Source organism: Cnephaeus nilssonii (genome assembly GCF_951640355.1).
Source record: "Cnephaeus nilssonii genome assembly, chromosome: 22".
NCBI classification, from domain to species: domain Eukaryota; kingdom Metazoa; phylum Chordata; class Mammalia; order Chiroptera; family Vespertilionidae; genus Cnephaeus; species Cnephaeus nilssonii.
The window spans coordinates 26,663,859-26,683,643 of record NC_137093.1 but is presented as its reverse complement, the minus strand read 5'-3'; the positions used below and the strand labels follow the sequence as shown (position 1 = coordinate 26,683,643).

The 19,785-nt window shown below is 51.6% G+C and overlaps 1 protein-coding gene across 1 annotated transcript; it reads right to left on the bottom strand.

Annotated features, from left to right (window-relative positions):
- Positions 1-7,914: 7,914 nt before the first annotated feature.
- Positions 7,915-19,447, bottom strand: YWHAH (tyrosine 3-monooxygenase/tryptophan 5-monooxygenase activation protein eta). The gene is made up of 2 exons (XM_079763354.1): positions 19,160-19,447; positions 7,915-9,360 (listed from the first exon to the last, which is right to left on the bottom strand). The coding sequence occupies exons 1-2, from the start codon at positions 19,244-19,246 to the stop codon at positions 8,707-8,709; spliced, it is 741 nt and encodes a 246-aa protein (XP_079619480.1). The 5' UTR covers positions 19,247-19,447; the 3' UTR covers positions 7,915-8,706.
- Positions 19,448-19,785: the final 338 nt, after the last annotated feature.

The window sequence follows — 19,785 nt, the reverse complement described above, 5'->3', positions numbered from 1 at the left end:
CTCTGTTCCTGGGCCCAGAACTGACACACACACACACACACACACACCATTTGCTTCAAACACACCGCCTGCCCCCACCCCCCATCCGGCTGGGCCTCAGCAGCTCACCTGCACTCACCTGCCTTCAGAGGGAGAGCGTGGTGGACATCGGGGCGCCCCCTAGGTGGCAGCAAAGGCCCGGGAAGGTGATCGATCCCAGGATGGTCTCCCTCCGGCCCCAAAGCCATGCAGGTCTGGAAGGACCCTTCACAGAGGGGAGAACTGGGGTCCAGGAACAGGCTCCCCCCACACAGCTGGGAACTCTGACTTCCTGCCCCAGGAGGAGAGAGAATCAGGGACGAGCAGGGCACCTGCTTCACAGGTCGTTTCGAAGATGAACTAAGAGGCCGTGTGGACATCACTTGGTGCAGTGCCCGGCACGGAGTCGGTGCTCAGGAAAGAGCCACACTAATCATGGTGAGGCAGCATTCACAGGCCACCAGAACCATGTCTGGTTGGGACCTGGGTGTGGTGCTCTCGTGTCCAGTCGTCTAAGTTACAGTCCCAGTTAGCCAATCGAACGCTGATTTAGGTGTTGCTGGTGATGGCATTTTGTGTCACGCTGAGCGAAATAAGCCAGAGAAAAACAAGTATCACATGATCTCACTCATATGCGGAGTCTCATGAACAAAATAAGCCAATGAACAACATAGACCCAGAGACATAGAAGCACCCAACAGGCTGCGGAACCTCCGAGGGAAGGCGGGGGAGGGTGGGTAGGTGGGTGGGTGGGTGGGAAGAGATTAAAGAACTTGTATGCATGTATGCATAACCCATGGACACAGACAATAGGGTGGGGAAGGCCTGGGGTGGGCGGTGGGGGTGGGCTAGAAGGGGTCAATGGGGGGAAAGGAAGGATGTATGTAATACTTTCAACAATAAAGATTTAATTTTTTAAAAATAAAAATAAATAAAAGTCCATTGTGAATTGACTTGAAGGGAGAGTATCCGAGATAACCTGGGTGGGCCTGATTCAATCAGTGGAAAGGCTTTACGATCAGAGCTGAGGCTTCCCGGACGCAGAAATTCTGCCTGCGGACAGCAGCATCTGCCCTGAGCCAGGGTTCAAGCACGCACCTCATGACTTCAGCCTTGCCTCGCCAGCCCCACAACCGTATACGTCAACTCCTTGCACACACACACACACACACACACACACAGCCTCTTAATATTCATCTCCTACTGGTACTGTTCCTCTGCTTGAACCCTGACTAATGCATAAAGGAAATGAAGGGTGTGTGTGTGTGCATGTGTACACGCACGCGCATGCCCTGGAATCATAGGGCCCAATCCTCCTGTTTATTCACTCCTTTTTTAAAATATATTTTTATTAATTTCAGAGAGGAAGGAAGAGAGAGAGATAGAAACATCAATGATGAGAGAGAGAATCATTGATCGGCTGCCTCCTGCACACCCCACACTGGGGATCAAGCCTGCAACCCGAGCATGTGCCCTTGACCGGAATCGAACCCGGGGCCCTTCAGTCCACAGACTGACGCTCTATCTATGAAGCCAAACCGGCTAGTAGGCTTCACTCTTTTCTAAACTCAGGGCGGTCTGTGCCTTTCCGGATCCTGCCGTTGGAGGCCGGAGGCCGTAGCAAAACCACGGCTGTTCAATGGTGGGGCTGAGAGTAGGCCTAGGAGGTGATGGGGCAGAGGACCCAGGCACAGGCCGCTTAGTCCCTTCCCCCACCCCTGCCCCAGGCCTAGGCCTCGTGGATGCCCATCCTCCTCCCCCAGCAGCAGGTGTAGGGCTGGGAATGAGGGGTACAAACATGCTGTCTCCTGGGGAGCCAGCTGGTGAGGAGGAGGCGCCTCCCGCAGCCAGCTGGTCCATATGTCCCTGTACCCAGCCTCTCCCGCCTCCAGCCCCCGGGCCGTGTGTCCTGTGCACACCCACACCTCTTGCCCTCCCGGCCTGGTTCTAACCGTCCCTACGATTCATCAGTTACATCTCCTTCCGCCTCAGCACCAACGTAGGGGGCAGACGCTGCTGCTGTCATCATCCCCATTTTACAGAGGAGAAAACTGAGGCACAGCCTCCCACCCATCCCTCCTCCTGGGGAGGCAGAACCTGAAAGGCCAGTGGAGAGCACCCGTGGTGGAGAGGAAGCAGCCGTGATGGGGCGGAGGGTCTCACCCCCTCTCAGACCCTCTGTCGGATCCTCAGCACAAACGGTGGTGGTGACGAACCTGGCTTACCGTCCTTCCTTCCTTGCACGGGACCCTGGGGAGGCTGGGAAAACGTGGTCAGCGAGCCCTTGTCTGAGTTCTGGTGCAGCCCCTTGCAAACCGGGCGGACTTCAGCAAGTTCTGGAACCGGTCTGAGCCTCAGTGTCCTCATCTGTAGGATGGGCTCCCGTGGGTGTAGGAAAGCAGCGGGTGCCCCTTGGCACTCAGGCCTCAGGCCTGCCACCTGTTCTCTCCCCGTTTATGAGGGGGTTGGTGAAAGGGAAGAGGCCACGCCTCCCTTAGACCGAGTCCTTGCTTCCTCGTCTGAGAGAAGTGCAGTCCCTCCCCACCCCAAGTCACTCATGCCAAGAACCATCCTTGGCATGAGTCATTCCTGTGTTTTTTTTGTTTTTTTGGTGTGTTTTTTTTTTTTTTTTGTTAATCCTCACCTGAGGATATTTTTCCATTGATTTTTTTTAGGGAGAGTGGAGAAGAGAGGGAGAGACAGAGAGAAACATCGATGTGAGAGAAACACATCGATTGGTTGCCTCCCGCACACGTGCCCTGACTGGGGCCTGGGCCGGGGACTCAGCCTGCAACTGAGGTACGTGCCCTTGACCGGCATCGAACCCGGGACCCTTTGGTCCTCAGGCTGACGCTCTAGCCACTGAGCCAAACCAGCTAGGGACTGAGTCCTTCCTTACCCTCACCCCACACTAGTCCTTCCGCAGATCCTGCCGGCTCCACCTCCCAAATATATCCACTGTGCCCTCCGTTTCACTACCGCCACCCAGGTCCCACCACCACTCACCCTCCGGGCAGTCTGCTCTCCCATCTGCCCATGATCAGCAAGGATGAGATTTGAAAAGTACGAACAGGATCATGTCTCCCGCTGCTGAACACATTCCCTGGGGCCTCCCCGTGCTCTGGCCTCCAAAGTCCCTCCAGGCCTGGTCCCTGCCACCCTCTCCATCCTCATTCACACCCGGCTCCCTCCTGCCCTCTCCTTGGCCCCCCTGAGCTCCTGGTACTCTGCACACGCCCTTAGCGCATGCTGTTCTCTTTGCCAAAACAGACTTCGCCCTGGCTCCAGCCCACACCCTTTAGTAGCTCTTCTCCTGCCCTGGCTGTTTCTGGTATTTTTGTTTTTTGGGGGGGTTTTAAAAAGATATTTTTATTGATTTCAGAGAGGAAGGGAGAGGGAGAGATAGAAACATCAATGTGAGAGAGAATCACGGATCGGCTGCCTCCTGCACGCCCCACACTGGGGATGGAGCCCGCAACCCCGGCATGTGCCCTGACCCAGAATCGAACTGTGACCTCCTGGTTCATAGGTTCGACACTCAACCGCTGAGCCACGCCACGCCGGCCTGGCTGGTCCTTTTGCTAACACAGCCCTGGCACTCTGCGTGTTCCCTTCCAAGCAGCGCTCTCAGTCCGCACCGCAGCGTTCCCTGGGTGACTGCAGGATTTCCCTTGGCCCCAGACACACAGGACTGTGCGCTCCATTAGGACAGGGACCAGGCTGGCTTTGCTCACTGTGGGGTCCTGGTGCCCACACGCAGGAGGAGCCGAATCAATGCTAATGAGGTGAGGGAGTGAGGCGAGGCACCTTCCTGATGATGGGCGGGGCCCCCATGCCCTGGTTTACTTAAGAAGGCCCAGTTTTCACCCGTCGTCCCAGCATCATCATAACGATGCCCTGGTTCATGCTCCAGTGTCCCAGTTGGGTGACATATTACGCGGTCAGCCTAGTTATTGGAAGGGAAGGATGGGGATTCACCCGAGAGCTCCTGCTCTTTCCCAGCCCCGCGCTGGGTTCCCACGTTCCCCCTCGAAGCCCAAAGCTTATTCTTCTTGCTCCCGAGATGCTTCTCTTTTTTTAAAATATGCTCCATGCGTTGCCCCCAGCCCCCAGAAATACATAAGGATTCTGTTTGCCCATTTCACTGCAGAACTGTCCTCCTGGAGGGTTGCCATGGTGATCGAATGATGTCACTGCCCTGGAAACAGTTGCCTAGGAGATGAGTGATGTCACTTCCAGGAGATGATTGCCATGGTAACCATCTCAGTGGAACTAGGGGGTGGCCAGGAAGGCGAAGAGGGTGGAGGGCGGATGCAGAGGGGACAGCTGTGAAGGGCGGAAGGAAAAGGGGGGCAGCGCAGGGGGGAAAGGCCAGGAAGAGGATGAGGACCATCCCAGAGCAGCTGAAAATAACAGAATCTCAGAAACAGAAAGGCACCAGAGGCACCCCCCCCCCCCCCCCCGCAAAGCACTCGCCTCCTTTTTAGGGGCTGCTGAGGGGCCAGAACTTGCTCAAGGTCACACCACCCATTTAGAGATGATGTTAGAACCAACCCTGAGGCCTCATGACCCTCAGTCTCTTATATGGCTCAGCGGTAGTAGACTGGGGTGAGAATATAAAAGATTCCCTTTGGTCATTGCATTTTTTAAAAATTCTGGCCTCAAGTCAATCAATTATTCATGAATTTATTTATTTTTTCAGAGAAGGGAGAGGGAGAAATAGAAACATCAATGATGAGAATCATTGATTGATTCCCTCCTGCACACCCCACACGGGATTGAGCCCGCAACCCGGGCATGTGCCCTGACCAGGAATCGAACTGTGACCTCTTGGTTCATAGGTCGACACTCAACCACCCAACCACAATGACTGGGCATTCATGAATTTTTTTAAAAAACCAATTCTTATTGGGAGCTGTGTGCTAGACCCTCGAGAAGAACCTAAGTGTCATTTTCATAGTTACTTCATTATTTTATATTTTTAGTGTAGCTCCCCCACTGGAATGTCAGCACCAGGAGGACAGGTAACTCACCAAGGTACCCCCCGCACTTGCCCAATGTCAACCACGTAGTGTTGGTTGAATGAGTGAAGACGAAGGGGTAAGTGTGGGGTGTGGCCCGGACCCACAGTACAGGAGCCCGGAGAGGGGCTCACTGCAGCGGGCAGGAGAAGGTGGGATTTCATAGTGAGGGTTTGAGTGGGCCAAGAGAAGAAGGCCATTCCAGAGAGGAGAGTAATGGCTTGAGCCAAAGTGAGAGCTGAACAAGTTGGGTCCAGCCGGGGAAAGGATCCAACCGGTGGTGGATGGACCCACCTCTGAGTCATGCTATAGCTGGAGCACCTGCAGGTACCTCCCCTCCTGGTAGAAGGGGCTCCAAGGAATAGGAGGAAGAAAAACATCCAGGTACAAGTCCCTGCATATGCCTGGTGGTGGGAGTGGGGCAGCAAAACATGGCCAGGCAGCCCAGCCGGCGTGGCTGAGCGTTGACCTAGGAACCAGGAGGTCACGGTTCCATTCCCGGTCAGGGCACAAGCCCGGGTTGGGGGCTCCATTCCCAGTAGAGGGTGTGCAGGAGGCAGCCGATCAATGATTCTTTCTCATCATTGATGTTTCTCCCTGTCCCTTTCTCTCTGAAATCAATCAATCAATCAATCAATCAATCAAGACTAGGGAGTGGGGCCTGGCTGAAGAGTCTGGTTGAGGAGGAAGAGGTCCCATCCAGGAAGATCTGGAACGTCAGGCTCCCACCCTCTGCCCTAAGGCAACATGTTTTTGCAGAGAACGAGGGCTTTGAGGCTCCGCACAGAGACGCCATTGCGCAACCATAGGAAAGTCACTGTTCCTCTCCGAACCCCTCCTCTGGAGCTACAACCTTCTTCACGGAAGGTCAGCTTTGAATGGTCAACGAAGTAAAGCCCCACTTTGTATGACGACTGCCACGTCACCCACAGCCGGCAACCAGCACCTGTCCTTTCCTTTCCCCGGCTTTGCACGGTGACACGGCAGTGGTACTTTGGGAAAATAAACCTAATGAGGGACGGGCGCCTTGAAGGCCGTGCGGCTTGTCAGGCTGCCTGGCACGCGGGCAGCCAGCCCCTGCCGGAGCCCACCGGGGCAGGGAGCACTGGGACTCAGCAAGAAGTCTTGGGCAGGCCGTGGCCGGCTTGGCTCAGTGGATAGAGCATCAGCTTCTGGACTGAAGGGTCCCAGATTCGATTCCGGCCAAGGGCACATGCCTGGGTTGCAGGCTTGATCCCCAGTAGGGGGTGTGCAGGAGGCAGCCGATCGATGATTCTCTCTCTTCATTGATATTTCTCTCTCTCCCGCCTTCTCCCTTCTTCTCTGAAATCAATAAATATATTTAAAAAAAAAAAAAGAGTAAGGAAGAGCACTGCCAATGTCCAAACAGTTCTGGGTGTGTGTTTTTTATTGATTTCTGAGAGAAGGGAGAGAAACATCCGTGAGAAACATTGGGCCCCAACCGGGGACCGAACCCGTAGCCTACGCGTGTGCCCTGACCAGGAATCAAACCGCCCGCCACCTCTGGGTGTACAGGACGACGCCCCCACCCCGCCACACCAGCCAGGGCGTGAGAATGCTTTTAGTGTCTACATGTTTGTCCAAGCCCAGTGTCTTGGCCAGGTAAAGCTTGTGGCTTTAAAATGCCTGACCTAATTGAAGTGAAACTCGGGAACCATGTTAGCTAGCAATTAGGCCAACTTGACGCAGGCATCCTCAGGAGTTTTTATTAACACGTGGGTCATTCCTCTACTTCAAAATGAGAAAATAGGTTAAACCTCACTGCTTAAAAGTTCTGTGCGCCACCACAATATAAGCTCAAGGGCAGAAATTGGGTCGTTTCGCCAGTCTAATAGCAAGCTTTAGTCAAGAATAAAGTAGTTAAGCCCCGGCCGGTGGCTCGGTTGGTGGGAGCATCATCCTGTACACGAAAAGGTTGGGGGTTCGATTCCCGGTCAGGGCACATACCTAGGTTACGGGGTCAGGGCGTGTACGTGAGGCAACCGATGTTTCTCTCTAAAATCAACTGAGCCAATCCGCTGGTCCCAGGCACCGCCCTGGGGGTGGTAACAACTGTGAGGGGCTGGAGTCATCACCTGAGGAAGAGTCCAACTGGTGATGCTGAGCCTCAAGTGCTGGGGAGCAAGAAATGGGGAGCATGCTTAAGAGGTTAGGTCTTTTTCCTTTTCAAACTCACACGGAGGCTCATTTTTCAATTTTAAAGACTACTCAAAGCTTTCTTAATATTAACCAGTAAAGGTTATTTCAGGATTCCAGGTTGTGTCCCTAATTAACATTTTATTACACCTAATACAGGAAAAATATTAAGAAAATTTGAGGTCCGGCTGGTGTGGCTCAGTGGCTGGTGGTTTCCCGGTCATGGGCACACGCCCCAGGTTGTGGCTCGATCCCCAGTGTGGGGTGTGCAGGAGGCAGCCGATCAATGATTCTCTCTCATCATTGATGTTTCTCTCTCCCAAATCAGTTTTTTTAAAAAGGCTTAAAAAACAAATTTTTGAGGACATGTATAAGCTCAGTATGTACCTTGAGTTTTAATACCAACCAGCATCCCAGTAGGGTGGGACAAACACCCTCCCTCCCAAGCTAAACAAGGCCTGACCTTCACAGAGGCTCCCACATAAGCACCAGTTATCAGGGAGAGTGAGCAGATAAGAGAGGCTATGTTGGCTGGCTCACAGAAAGCTATTTAAAATGCAGGAGTCTTATGTGTGTATTACAAAATGTGTAATGGAATCAGAAGGCAAAAAAACGTACTGTATGAAAAATGCTTCATGTCTGAGACACAAACCAGGACTCAATGTGGCGAGCTGTTCCACAGCTCCTTGGGGAGGGAAATGAAGACCATACACCTATAGAGATGTCCCCAAAGCAGCATTTATTTACCCACTGAATTCCCAAACATTTAATTTAGAAGTCTGGCATTTCAATAATTACCCATCTTGATTGACATGGGCTGACACACAGCGCTGTCAGGATACACAAGGACAATAGCCGAAGGGTTACAAAAAATAAAACCATGATTCTTAAACAATCGCAACCAAAAAAAAGTTACAGGTATCAAAACTTTAGATGCATTGCATGTAAAAGGTTTGTGCACATCATAATTTAAAGAGGCAAAACAAGGCGCTACTGAAACCTCACGTTAACAGTTTCTAGAAAGCTGATGGAAAGAAGCAAGTGTTCTCTTTGTATCAGCTTCCCTTAACAGTTTTCCATTAGTTGAAGGAAGAAGAGGTGGGAGGGATGAATTTTTTTGCATGCACAAGATGTACTGCTTATTAACAAAACACTATCAGCTCATTTTAAATGGGTCATTTAAATATCATCGTAGCCGGTTTTGGCTAATTCTCCTTTCTAAACTTCCCCATTGCTTTCACAACTACCAACAGGCATCGTAAAATGCCTCGTTCAGAACGCACTTGTCTACACAACTCAAAAGAAAGCTCCCGTGGGCTCCAAGCAACCATCGATCCAGCAATGCCCATGACGGATCTGAACCTGCTTCCCGGGGGGCGGGGGAGCAGATCTGAGTAGCGGTGCTGCCAATACAGATAGGTGTAGCACTAGATACTTAGTGATTGTGGCCGGGAAGAATCAGTGATGGAGGGGGTGGTGGGTGAAGGAAGGGCCGGGACCTGAAGGCTCTTCAGTTGCCTTCTCCTGCGTCTTCATCCTGCTGGTCGCTCGTCCAGAGGGTGAGGTTGTCTCGCAGCAGCTGCATGATGAGCGTGGAGTCCTTATAGGAATCCTCGTTTAGCGTGTCCAGCTCAGCGATGGCGTCATCGAAGGCTTGTTTGGCTAAGAGGCAGGCCTGCTCGGGCGCGTTCTGGATCTCGTAGTAGAACACGGAGAAGTTGAGGGCGAGGCCCAGCCGGATGGGGTGCGTCGGCTGCATGTGCTCTTTGCTGATTTCAAAGGCCTCCTTGTAGGCCGCCTCGGAAGCTTCGACCACACTGTTCTTCTTCTCCCCGGAAGCCACCTCCGCCAGGTAGCGGTAGTAGTCGCCTTTCATTTTCAGGTAGAACACCTTGCTCTCGTACTGGAAATCATTGCAGTTCTTGATGAGGAACTTGTCCAGCAGGGCCAGGACGTCGTTGCACACGGTCTCCAGCTCCTTCTCGATCTTCTCCCGGTAAGCTTTCACCTTCTCCAGCTTCTTCTCGTTCCCATCAGCCATGGTCTTCTGCTCGATGCTGCTGATGACCCTCCAGGAAGATCGCCTGGCACCAACCACGTTCTTGTAGGCCACAGAGAGGAGGTTTCGATCTTCATTGGAGAGAGGTTCGTTGAGCTCTGTCACCTGCAAAATGCCAAAGATATTAACACTGAGACCCAGGTCCGACAACCTTGGCAAGGAACCTTCCCTTCATTCTAACCAACAACCCTTCTCGAACGCAAGATTATGGACAAGCCAGTCTGGAGGAAAGCCAATCAGACACGGATCCTATCTGAAGGAAGACTGCAATCTAACCAGAGAAACAACTACTTGAAACTCAAAGTATTAAATGATAAGGGCTTTGAAATCCCTAATTCAGACCTTATAAGCTGTTGCCTTCGCCTGGGCAGAGGTAAGGGGGGAAGGGAACCAGGGGAAGGTCGTAGGTGATGGCACATAAAGGTGGGTGGGAAAGCCCCAAAGGTTCAGCCGTTCTGCACAAGATATTCTCGACAATAAGATCATGCAATTCCTTTGTCAAATGTTCAAAACTTACAGACTAGAAGTCTGTTCCAGATTCTACTTCCAACTTTCTATTCTAGAAAGAAGCAATGAAACCTCCCTCATGCACTTATTAATAGGTAAACGCTCCACAGATGAGATCACACACCACACAGACCTAGTGGCCAGAGTGTCGGCCTGTGTGGTTCCATGGAATCCCACTGGGACACCCGGCCTCCCTCCCCTAAGCCACAGCGGATGCATTAGGGACAGTGAAGTGCCCTGGCCTCCGCTGAAAGGAAGCAGAGCTACTCAGCAGCAAGCTTCACTCCACCGCCTGCCAGGAACCCTGACTGGCCACCAGGATGGAAGCACCACCTGTTACCTGGTCCTGTTCAATGTCACAAGCTGGAACTTCCATTACTCAGTTCTCCATGATGCCACCTCCAAGCGCTATGTCATTGGTGGAAAGAACAATGGACTGTGTTGTTGTTGAACCGTGTCCCCCAAAAAGGTATGTTCAAGTCCTAATCTCTAGTACCTGGTTATGTGACCTTATTTGGAAACAGGCCTTTGCAGATGTAATCAGTTCAGATGAAGTCATACTGCGTTAGGGTGGATCCCACAGCCGATGCCCGCTGTCCTTATAAGGAAAAGGAGGTTCGGAGACAAACAAACACACAGAGAACACCCTGTGATGGCGGAGGCAGAACCGAGTGCTATGCCTACAAGCCCAGGAACATCCATGACAACCAGAAGCTAGGACAGAGGCGAGGCCAAGTTCTTCCCCAAAGCGTCGGAGGGAGCACAGCTCTGGGTCTATAAGCCACCCCATTTGTGTTACTTTGGGGGGCAGCACTAGGAAACTAATGCCAACTTGGAGTAAAAACACCTCGGTCTAGGCCTCAGCAAAGCCGGTAAGTTGCTAAACTGGCCTGTATCTTCTATAAAGTAGGGCGATTCCTTAATTATATGACCTGCTGGTCAAGGGAAGCACTTGGGAAGCCATAAAATAATCAACAACACAAAGGTATTAGTGTAAATCAAACCAAATAAGGACAGAACCTCCTCCAGTGGAGGGGAAAAGCCAAGTTCAATGGAGAAAGCTATTAACAGCATATTAAAAACAGACATGCTTAACACGGACTGAGAAGACAGCAGTAAGAATCCAAAATTTTCAAAACAAACATAATCATTTTGTGTAAAATTAGGAAACTTGTGCCAAGATCTTAAAGTGAAACAAGCAATTATCCACTACCCCCAACTCTTCAACAAAGCCCAGACAAAGTAAAATACCAGCTCCCTCTACTAGTCGATTTATTTCCCTGTCCCCAGTCCCCCTATTCTTTTGCCATGATCCTCGGCCTGGATTTCCTCCTCCTCTGCATACTCAATGCATCCAACCCTTCTTCCTTCAGCGTTGTCTTTGCCTACAAGCCGGCCCCTGCCCGCTGCCTGCCAGCCAGGTTCCTCATTCCTCCTCACTGGCAGAGTGGGGTCTCTTAGCTCTGTGGTCTCTATGATCTGCCGATCTTCTCTCTACTAACCCACATCCATGCTCCCTTCAACTCCAGCTGGAGACCTGTAACCCGACTAGTTTTCTCCGACAGTGAGTACCTTTAGTCACTCATCTGTTTATCGGAAATATAGTCTTTGTAGACACTTGTTTGATAATTTTGTCTTTTAAGGAAGAAACCCTTATAAATTAAAATTCTGTCTCAAATACTCTGAAAAGTCTCAGAACACTTGAATCCTCTGGAATAGCTCTTTTCTAGGGCCAAGAGCCAATAAAACATAACTGAGGCAATGACAGAATTTGGAGAGCCCCTTAGATCTTGCAGTAAGTAAATCTGACGAAGGCCACTTGACATGAAAATGCAAATGTATCCAACTGGGTCCCTGTACCCTTCATCCTTGACTGAAGCTGCTGTTATAGACTGCTGCAAAGATACACAAAGTAACGCTCCACAGCACACTATCAAGCCCAGTGCACATCCGAGATACATTACACATCACATAGGATGTTTGTACCAGGGGCAGTATCATTACTTTAACAAAAAACCTAAGCCATCGGGAGTTTAGCCTGAGCTCGCTGTGTGAACTGGCATCAATCACCAACTTGCATCAAAAGTAAAAGGGGGATCAGCCCAAATGATCTCCAAGGACTGCGGCTCCCAAATCCTAGGATTCCATTTTTCCTGATAAATAAGAGGCATGGTTAAGGCATGAGGCTGATGTTCTTAATGTAAATGAAAGGTGGGTGTGTCTCTGGATTTCAGGAATTCACGTAGCATTCCCTTTCCCCATCAGGAATAAACTGCCAGAAAAGGCTAGTGGGCAGTATTCTTAATGACACCTCCACAAGGAAAATAATTTACCAGGAGTATGCGTGTTTACGTAACAATCACCTGGTTGCCTGCCAGTCTGAATGAATCACTGTCAGCATCAGCTGAGGGTGACTAACATCACCAGGCAAGCATTGTTCCGAGAACCCCGGCCAGGACCTAACTGGATACATTTAAATATGGTATTTGTTTTTTTTATCATCCTGGGTTACAATTCAGTTAATAAAGAGAAACTTATGGAATGAAGATAGGCTTATTACTTGATCAAATAACTAAAGAAAACTGGGCGTGTTCCCAGATGGGAAGAAAAATTATGTCAAAGGAAAATCAGATGGCCCATTAAAACAAAACAGATTCATAGCCGGTGTTGACTGGCGATACTTATTGTAAAGAACCTCCATAACATTAGTTAGCCCCAGTTCCCAACACTGCAAATTCCAAAATACTGGAGCCAGGAGATCCAGAGAGAAGTCTAGTCCTACACTACGGGAGGCAGACGCTGGGAGGCGACGTGGCCTGATGGACAGAAAGGAAAGCACCAACCGCTGGTCCCAACCACACGGACACGGAACCAGCATGACCATCTGGGGGTTCTCTGGGGATGATTTACTGCGTCTCTACAATCATGTTTCCCAATGGTTCCCAATTAGGAACATGAAGGCAAGACAGAGAACTGTCACGATAGAAGAGACCTAGACGATGGCTCTCAGCCTTCCTTCCGCTCTGATGCCGGTTTCAGCACTCGTCCCGCCGCAGGGCAAGGCACCAAGCCTTCACCTGGCAACCCCATCTGTGAGGGCTCCCCCACCTCTGCCCACAGCCCCCTGCCTTCTCCTCCTGCCCTCTCCCCACCTCGTTTCATCCTGCTTACACTCTTCCTGTAAATCTTGAATTGGAGGGCCCTTGCCATTCATCAAGGCCCTGCTCTCCACTTCCGTTAAGGACTGGCATCCTTACCACACACACCAACTCCCAGCCCGGCACTCAGGTCCCCCTCCTCTCTGCTTCGGCATTACACAGCATTACGAAAAGTCACCAATAACCTGGCCTACCAAGAATCCGCTCCTCTTCCTCTGACACTACTGGCTTACTCAAAGTCCCTCAGGGCCTCCGCCCACTAACTCACCAGGCAAATCAACTATTCATTTGTGAGTAAAAATAGAGCCACTGCTAAAAATAGCACAGGGAGTATTTGGGAAAACTTAAAGTTCTTATTCTGGGAAACAGCGGCCTCAGAAGTAACACTGAGCAAACAAAAATGCCATCCCTGAGCGCCAGGCCACAGCTGGGGCTGTTACTTCCCCTGAACGGCACTCCCCGCTTCACAGCTACTCCACACACTGCCACCCCCTTTCATACTTACCCCAACCACACACCACCAGCTAGTTTGATTCTGATACTAGAGTTTATAACAGAAGAAAACCATTTTCATAAACAATCAGATAAACATAACCACATCATAAAACCTTTAAGCTTCAGTGGCAGAATTCTATACATCTGTCCATATTTTATTTTTTAAACTGAGTTAGAGGGATGCAAGCTTTCTTGGCTGACTCTTCCTCAAGTCAAAGCCCTCAAAGTAAGGATTCCGCCTGGTTCCAAGCTGGCAAATCACCATCAGTCACCACTTGCCTGGAAAGACGGCGCCCTGTCCTCACAGGGTGAGGCTGCAGGTCTGTAAGCCACCAGAGAGGCTCAACTGCAAGCTCAGAGCAGATGAGTTCAGGTAGTTAATATCCACTCAATTAATATTAGTTAATATTAATGGAAACAGCCACCCTTACATCACTGAGAGACTGCCTGGGTCTTGCTCTTGACATGACTGGACGTTTCCGTAGGCACTGGCAGGAGTGAAATACAACCCCATCTGAATGGCACACTGCATGCTCCTTTCCCTGGAAGCACCAGCCTGAAGGTTCCAGAAGCTGTGCCAGACTCTGATCACAGGAAAGTGCCAACACCCATCACCAGCGAGGAATGCCATGGCAACGAGGAGAGGGGACAGAAAATAGGTGGCCTCCACTTGGACATTAACCATTTTACCAACAACCTAAAGCCTGAAATCTGGGGGTCTATGGGCTTAGAACTTATACTAAAGGCAATATAGAAAAACAATTGGTGCCAAGTGTATCCATTTCTTAAAATACCACATGTATAATTTAACATAGTCCAGCACTTAATTTATAGCAGGGACTCAAAGCCCATTATTATTTCGATTAAGCTGAAAAAAAAAAAAAATCTTGGTCTTCAAGAGAATAAGCAAAATCCTGTCCTGACCAGTTTTCTCCGTGGTTAGAGCATCAGCCTGCAGACCAAAGGGTCTTGTGTTTGATGCCCCGTCAAGGGCAGGTACTTCGGTTGCAGGCTCGCCAGCCCCAGTAGAGGCACGTGGAGGAGGCAATCCCCCCCAAAACACTCTCTCTAGAATCAATGGAAAAAATATCCTCGGGTGAGAATAAAAAAATATAATAACTCAGTTGGTGTGGCTCAGTGGTTGATGAACCAGGTGGTCACAGTTCCATCCCAGGTCAGGGCACATGCCCAAGTTGCAGGATCAATCCCCAATAGGGGGCATGCAGGAGGCAGCCGATCAATGATTCTAATCATCGATATTTTTCTCTCTCAAATCAATATATTTAAAAAACAAGAGAATAAGCAAAATCCAAATGTGTGATTTTGCCTTTTATGCTCCTCTGCTGCAGCTAAGATGTTAAGTAGTAGATTCTGGTTTTATGTTTTTAACTGATTTGAGAGAAAGGAAAGGAGGGAAAGGCAAGCATTGATTTGTTGTCCCACTTATTTATGCGTTCATTAGCTGATTCTTGTATGTGCCCTGACTGGGGATAGAACCTGAAACCTCAACATATCAGGACGATGCTCTAACCAACTGAGCTATCCGGCCAGGGCCAGTAAATTCCAGTCCTAATCAAAGTTGGCAAAAATAACTTACATCTAATAGATCCGTGGTCGGCAAACTGCGGCTCGCGAGCCACATGCGGCTCTTTGGCCCCTTGAGTGTGGCTCTTCCACAAAATACCACAGCCTGGGCGAGTCTATTTTGAAGAAGTGGCGTTAGAAGAAGTTTAAATTTAAAAAATTTGGCTCTCAAAAGAAATTTCAATCGTTGTACTGTTGATATTTGGCTCTGTTGACTAATGAGTTTGCCGACCACTGTAATAGATGAACTTATGTGTTCAGGAAGCCCACTGATGTAAAAGGCTTGGAATTTCATCGCCGATAATGACAACAGCTAATATACCAGAACATATATTAGAAATATTATCCCTTAACCTCACAGGGCACTATCGTATGGTGGTTAAAGTGAGAGTTCTAAATTTACGAGTTCGAATCCTGGCTTTACAACTTGACCAGGAGAAAATTAAACTCTAAATTCCATTTGAAAAATAAAGTTAATCACAGTATCTATCCAGAGTGGCTATAAAGATTAACTAAGAACACACACATGGAATAACAGACCCCATTTACTGAGTGCCTAATTAGTCAAATGATAAATTCCACAAACTTGGTGAACTGTAACATGGGAAATACATTTGGGGTACCCCCTCACAACCCATATTCTGGCACACAGCCTACCACTGATACAAAATTCCAGACAGAAAGGAGAAAACACATTCTGGCTTCCTTTAAGTGGTGGGTTCCTAGATGGTGGGAGCTCTTCCGGAGATACTTCAGGAACCACAGACCCAGACAGGGGCCCCGGCTCTCACTGCGTGCAGCAAAGCTGTGACCTGTTCGCTATCTGAAGTGCCTTCTAACGCGGATACTGCAAGGATCCAGAGCCTTCTTCCTTCCTCAGACAATAGAGGACAAAGCAGTAACTGCATTTCCAATGTCTGGCTAGTGGGAACAGGACTCGTGTTTATATCTGTATTTCAGACTGTAGTACCCGTGTGGTTTTAAGGTTTCACACTAACCACAGTGCTGGTACACCTCAAATCATCGTTCGTTCTACACTCTGCAGCACGGGCTCTCGCGCCCCGGCCACTCGGCAGCGCTCTCCTTTTACACGGCACCTGCTCGCGTCCCCGTTTTCCATAATCTCACAGCTGTCGGAATAAGAGCCCTTTGCCCCCGCCTGAGCCAAGTGGCTCTTCCTCTCCGACTCCTGTTTCCTTAACTGCAGCTTTGTTTCCTGCATACAGACACTCAAGTCCTGCCGATGTATTTCTGCCCATCCTTTGTCAGTGCTGAGAAACACGTGGGGTTCTAGAATCTTTCCGTGTTTCTTCCCACTCTCATACTGCACGTAAGCTACTAGGTCTGAGATGAGGAGAGCTCGAAGGCACTCCTGTATTTCGCCTGAGCCATTTCTTGCCTCTTCAAGTTATGGAGTGAGCGGGAATGGCAGTTCTCAGCTGAGGGAGACACCCCCGATTCCGATGCCCATGGCTTTTCTCAGAGCTTACCCACGGCCTCCTCCAGGTGGCGCTGGGATCATTAAAACATCGATCATTACAAGCAGGCAGTATTATTAGATGACCATTTATATGATAAAGGAAAAAAGAAAAGCTAGGAGAATGAAGACTGAAATCAGCTCGATAGTTACACTAACATTCGTTTTACACTGCAGAGGACCCCAAGCCCAGATGTAAGTTTCAAGGTCACAGAGCTGCTCCGTCCTCCTCACAGCAGTCCACTTACCTGCCCGGAGAAAACCCTCAGAAAGCCAGAGGGCTTCTAGAATCCACTCTTCCCCAAAGCTCTTAAGGCCTGTGACATTAATAAAACGGAGACTGAGTCTTCTCAATAACATTAATGGGACGTACAAACATCAACTTAGGCTTCCCACTGACCCCTGCCAAGTCCTTTCCAATAAACATATTCCGTTAATTTCGATGACAAACATATTTTTAATAGACGAAACAGGCATACTGACGCACAAGAAAAGTTCTTATTTTTTTTTACAGGAGTTACCTTGAGGAAGTGGTTTATCCCAATTCTGAGATGACATGATTACAGCTTGGATTGAATTTTTGATGCTGGATGGCTTATCCAACCCATCCATCAGCTCAGTTCCGCTATCAGATTCCCAGCACAGGGAGGGGGCCGTGGGTTTGTGAAACACTACCTTACAAGCCTCAGAGGAAAACTGGACACAGGAGCTGCAGGGAAGCATTTTTTCAAGCCTGGATATGAAGAACAGAAAGCCAATGTCGTCTCGCCCCAAACTATTTCTTATGCTGCTTCTCTCTCCACTCCTCTCTTCCTTCCCGCTTGAGGGGGCCTCAGGTTCCCTGGCGCTCAGAACACACCTTCTAGTCGCTTTGCCGTAACCTCAACTCACCTTCTTTCAGGCCTCATGCCTTCATTCCCCAAAAGGCTCCAACACTCACAGGGTGAGGCCAGGGCCTCCCTAAAATGTCCAGAGAGCGCCCCCCCCCCCCGCCCCCCCGCCCTACTCCCAGCACCACTCGGTTACTGGGGAGAAGAGATCACTTAAGTGTGACTTGCTGTGTGGACAGAAGTGGCTTTATCGCAAAGAAATGAAAGCGCAGAACCTCTTCCAAGGAAATGAGGCCACACGGCCAGTCCTGTGAAAATTTTCCAAAATGAATTATCTTTTCCATTTATTTTCTTAAACGGGGCCTCCAGAATCGCAGACTTCAGTTCCAAACCCAGATGGCCCAGGTTCAGGTGGAAAGCCCTTATCTAACCCACACCCCGCCATGTCGCCATTGAATCAACACATGGGCTGTGGCTGTGGTTTCCGAACACGCCTTGTTCGTGTGCAATAAGGACGCTCCCGGAAACACCACGCTTCAAGCATGTTTCTTACCTGGAGAGTCCCAAACACTGACCTCAGCAACATACCTCATATCGTATTAATATCAAAGCCTTCAAAGGAGCTTTTCAGATGATTCAGAAATGTTATGGCACCTCTGGATTTGTGGCTTTTTCCCTAAGAAATCCCCTCACAAAGGCCAGCAAAACCCAGGGAAGTAATTCTCAAACTGAAGCCCACTAACATTTGCCATGAGAGCTGGTAAGAATGCAGATTTCTGGGGGCCCACCCCCCCCCCTCATAGTTTGAGACTCTTTAGGTCTAAGGTGGGGCCCAGGCGAATCCTTCCAGGTCTCAGGAGGTTGCACATGGGATGCACACAGCTAGGCTGGCAGCCGCAGGTGTAGCTGTGTGACCTTGAGGCAGAGAGAAGCAATGTGCATTTAGAGAAAACGTTCCGATCAGGTTAGGAGACAGGGACAGTAACGGGATAACTGGAACTCCCAGAAACGCAGGTGGTGGGTGTCTAATGCACGGTTAGGGTGTGGCTACCCCCCCCAAACCCCCCCTCCCCGCGTCCTCCACCGGAAATCAGGCTGCAGAATCGATCTGTGAGGGTCTCAGAATGCAAAGCTTTGCACATACTGTCTCCTCTCGCTTCGGAGTCACGCCTCGTTTCCATCCCCAGGCAGATGGGCGCAGCATCAAGCCCGGGAGTGGGGCCCCACGCCCGCCGCCGCCCTCCCGCCCGAGCCCACGCCTAGCCTGCAGGATGGGGGTCTCCCGCACACAAAGCCAGAGCCCGGGCGTGGGGAGCTGGGACGAGCACGATCCGAGCAAAGCAGAGCCCAACAGACCCGAATGACAGACCTCAGGTCGTGGCAGCAAAAAACAGGAGAGACGGGGCGCCACTGGCTAGGTGCCTCTTTATTGCAAGTTGGGGTACGGAGGAAGGCAAGCGGGGGGGAGTGAGCCCCAGGTCTGGAAGAACGCTCTAGAAGGAGGACTGTGTCTGCCTCACGATCCCTCGGGCCACCCCCGCCCCCCAGGCGGGGCTCCGAGCTCGGAGGCGGCAACCCCCGCCCGCCCGCGGGGGAACCCCCATCACCCGCCCGTCCATCAGGGCTGCACGCGCGACCCCGACTGGCTCCCTCCCCGGAGACCCCACCCGAGTCCGGCCGCAGGAAATGGCGGGGCGCCCGGCGGCGCGGGAAGCACGGGCTTACGGGCGGGCGGCCGCGCCCCACGGGGTCGCGGGGTCGCCTGTGGCCCGGAGGGCGGCGCCGCCAGGCCTCCCCTCCCGCCCCCCACGCCGGGCCCCCCGGCCGGCCGCCCGGGCTCTCGGCGCGCTCACCGCCTTCATGGCGGAGGCCATGTCGTCGTAGCGCTCCGCCTGCTCGGCCAGTCGCGCCCGCTGCAGCAGCTGCTCCCGGTCCCCCATGTCGGCTGTGGCTCGGCCTCGCCTCGCGCCCCGCACCGCTCGCTCGCTGACTCGCTCGCCCGGTCGCCGAGGAGGCCGCCGCCGCGCACGCGCACTGGCTCGCCGGCCGCCGGAGGCTCCGCTGCAGCAGCGCCGCTCGCGCCCTCTCGCTGGCTCGCGCCGCGCGCAGTGCCCGCCGCCGCCGCCGCCGCCGCCGAGGGAGGAGAGGCTGCTGCCGAGGGGGCGGGGCGGGCCGGAGGGCGCCTGCGCAGTGGGAGCCGCCGGGGCGGGCGGCAGGGAGCGGCGGGAGTGGGAGGGGGGAAGGGCGGGCCGGCCCTAACGGTCTATTTCAAGGTGACGTCACCTACTATAAATAGCTGCCGCCGCGGCCCCGCCCCCCGAGCCGCGCATGCGCCCTGCGCGTGCTGCAGTCTGCCGCCGCAGCGAGAGGTGGGAGCGGGACGCGGGGCGCACTGCGGGCTGGAGGAGGGGGCGCGGGGGTGGCTCGTGCGCAGGCAGCGCGATGGCGCACCCCGCCCAGCACAGCGCCCCCGAATCCG